The sequence below is a fragment of the Octodon degus genome, unplaced genomic scaffold, assembly GCF_000260255.1.
Source record: "Octodon degus isolate 3935 unplaced genomic scaffold, OctDeg1.0 scaffold00076, whole genome shotgun sequence".
NCBI lineage: Eukaryota > Metazoa > Chordata > Mammalia > Rodentia > Octodontidae > Octodon > Octodon degus.
Genome location: NW_004524652.1, coordinates 6,001,634 through 6,003,848, shown reverse-complemented (window position 1 = coordinate 6,003,848; position 2,215 = coordinate 6,001,634). Strand labels below are relative to the sequence as shown.

Genomic DNA, 2,215 nt, shown 5'->3' with positions numbered 1-2,215 from the left:
CCCTGGTTCCGCAAAAAAAAAAAAAAAAAAAAAAGTAAGACCTATCAAATTCTCCAGTTTCAGAGGCAAAAAAGTTCTGAGATATAAGACAAGGGTAAAGTGGTTAAATTCTTGCTGTTTGGAAGGGTTAAATTCTTGCTATTATCTACTTTTCAAACAATCTCCTAAGTTAAGTGCTTAGAATTATCCAGCTAGAGGCAGAAGCACAGATGTGAAGCCCAAACAGCTGAGTTCAATTAATAATCATCCAGGGCTAGGAGGAGGAGGGGAGCAGCTGGGCCCACAGCACTGTTCAGCACCACAGGAGCCTGGTCCCACCCCAACACTGACACAAAGTCTACAGCAAGAGCACCTGAAGATGGGCACAATCTCTACCATGCTTCAGGCATTCACAGTAATGCCCATTAATATAGCACAGAGGGGCCAGGGAGATGGCTCAGTAGAATAAGTGCTTGTCTGGCAAGCGCAAGGGCCCGAGGTCAATCCCTGGTTCCGCAAAAAAAAAAACACTCACACACACACACACACACACACACACACACTAAATAAAAATGTTAAAAATAAAATAAAATAAAAAAAGGCCAGGGAGATGGCTCAGTGGAATAAGCACTTCCCTGGCAAGCGCAAGGGCCTGAGTTCAATCCCTGGTTCTAAAAAAAAAAAAAAAAGAATTCATACTGCAATGCATTTTAAAATCACATCCAATGTTAAATACAATAGTTAAGGTAGCACATTCTAAAATGTCTGACATTCATATGCGTACATTTCTCCAATGATTTCCAGCCATTTACCAAGTGAAATTCAGTGCAGAAACTTACCAAATTGTTGAATTGCTCTATCTGCACTCCAGGGTAATTCTAGAGTCATATGAACTCTTCGCCTTTGATTTTTAGCTCTGCGATCTGCTTGTAACGAAATACCCGAGCTGGCAGCTTCTGAGATGATAGCAATATTCTACATCAAATTTAGGTATAAAAAAAGAAAGAAAAGAAAATCACCTCTGCACAATAACAAGCAGAACAGTGCCCTACAAACCAAGTCCTTCGGTGGCCTTCGTTAGTAACACGACCCCAGCTGCAGCCTGCCTATAGCTAGCAGGAATCAAGGTGAGGCCTCATCTCCCTTCTTGCTAAGTGTGAAGATGTGGGCATACTGCACCCCATAGGCTCTGAGTGGCAAGTACAATGCCCAGAACTTCCTTAAAAGGAAGGGACAAGGCTTTACCTCTGTCTGAAATGAAATTGTTGGATTTTGATTTTGCACGGCTGAGGACTGAATCCAGGACACCCACATGCTGGCAAGTACTCCATCACTGAGCTACACAGCTACCTAACCCAACAGAGCACTCTTGTGGCACACAGCAGTCTTTCAACTTGAAGATGGAGGTGGCCATTACTAAAGAAACAGGAAACAGAACTGCAGCATCTCCCTATAGTCCCAGCTCCTCCAGAGATGAGGTCAGAGGATCCCTGTGCCCAGGAGTTGGAGACTAGGTTGGGAACTTAAAGAAACCTGTATGACCTTAAAAAAAAAAAAAAGGAAGAGCCCTATTCTATGTATACACAAGTATTCAGATATGAGACACACCAAGTTTGTTTCAGCTATTTTGTTTTTTTTTTTTTTTTTTTTTTGTATTTGGTACAGGGTCTCACTACACAGAGCAGACTTATAGTAATCCTGTTTTCAGTCTCTCAAGTGCTGGGATTATAGGCACATGCCAACGCCACCACACTCAGTCTATATTGCTGTCTCAGTGCGCCCTGGGGGGGCGGCTGGCTCGGCACACCTGGGATCAAACCCTTGTCCCTGCATCTGCCTAAGCAAGTGCTTTAATCTGCTGAGCTATGTTTTATGGTTTTTGTTGAGATTAGGTTTCCCTATGTACTCCATACTAGTCTAGAACTCATAATCATCCTGCCTTGGCCTCCAGAGTGCTGGGATTACAGGTGAGCACCACCACACCTGGATTCTTCCTATCCTTTCAAATATTTAACAACAGCTATATTTTTTTTTTTTTAAATATTTATTTATTTGTGTCTGTGTGTGGCCAGCTCAGCCCACCAGGGGGCGGGGCTGGCTGGCATGTGGTGCTGGGGGATTGAACCGCGGTCCCTGTGCTCTGCTTAGCTTAGCTTGTTCTAAGTAGGTGCTTTAGACCACCGAGCCATCTCACCAGCCCCCAGCTTTATAACATTTTAAAGGCAACATTAATAGT

General features: G+C 43.5%; 1 protein-coding gene across 6 annotated transcripts in view; it reads right to left on the bottom strand.

The window, feature by feature from the left end:
• Nucleotides 1-2,215, bottom strand: part of Sbno1 (strawberry notch homolog 1) — an 81,656-nt gene that overhangs the window by 21,918 nt on the left and 57,523 nt on the right. For all 6 annotated transcript variants that reach the window (XM_004635876.2, XM_004635877.2, XM_023720458.1 and 3 more), the window contains one exon: nucleotides 819-954. In XM_004635876.2, coding sequence (XP_004635933.1) covers nucleotides 819-954 — 136 coding nt within the window. The remainder of the gene's footprint in view (nucleotides 1-818; nucleotides 955-2,215) is intronic.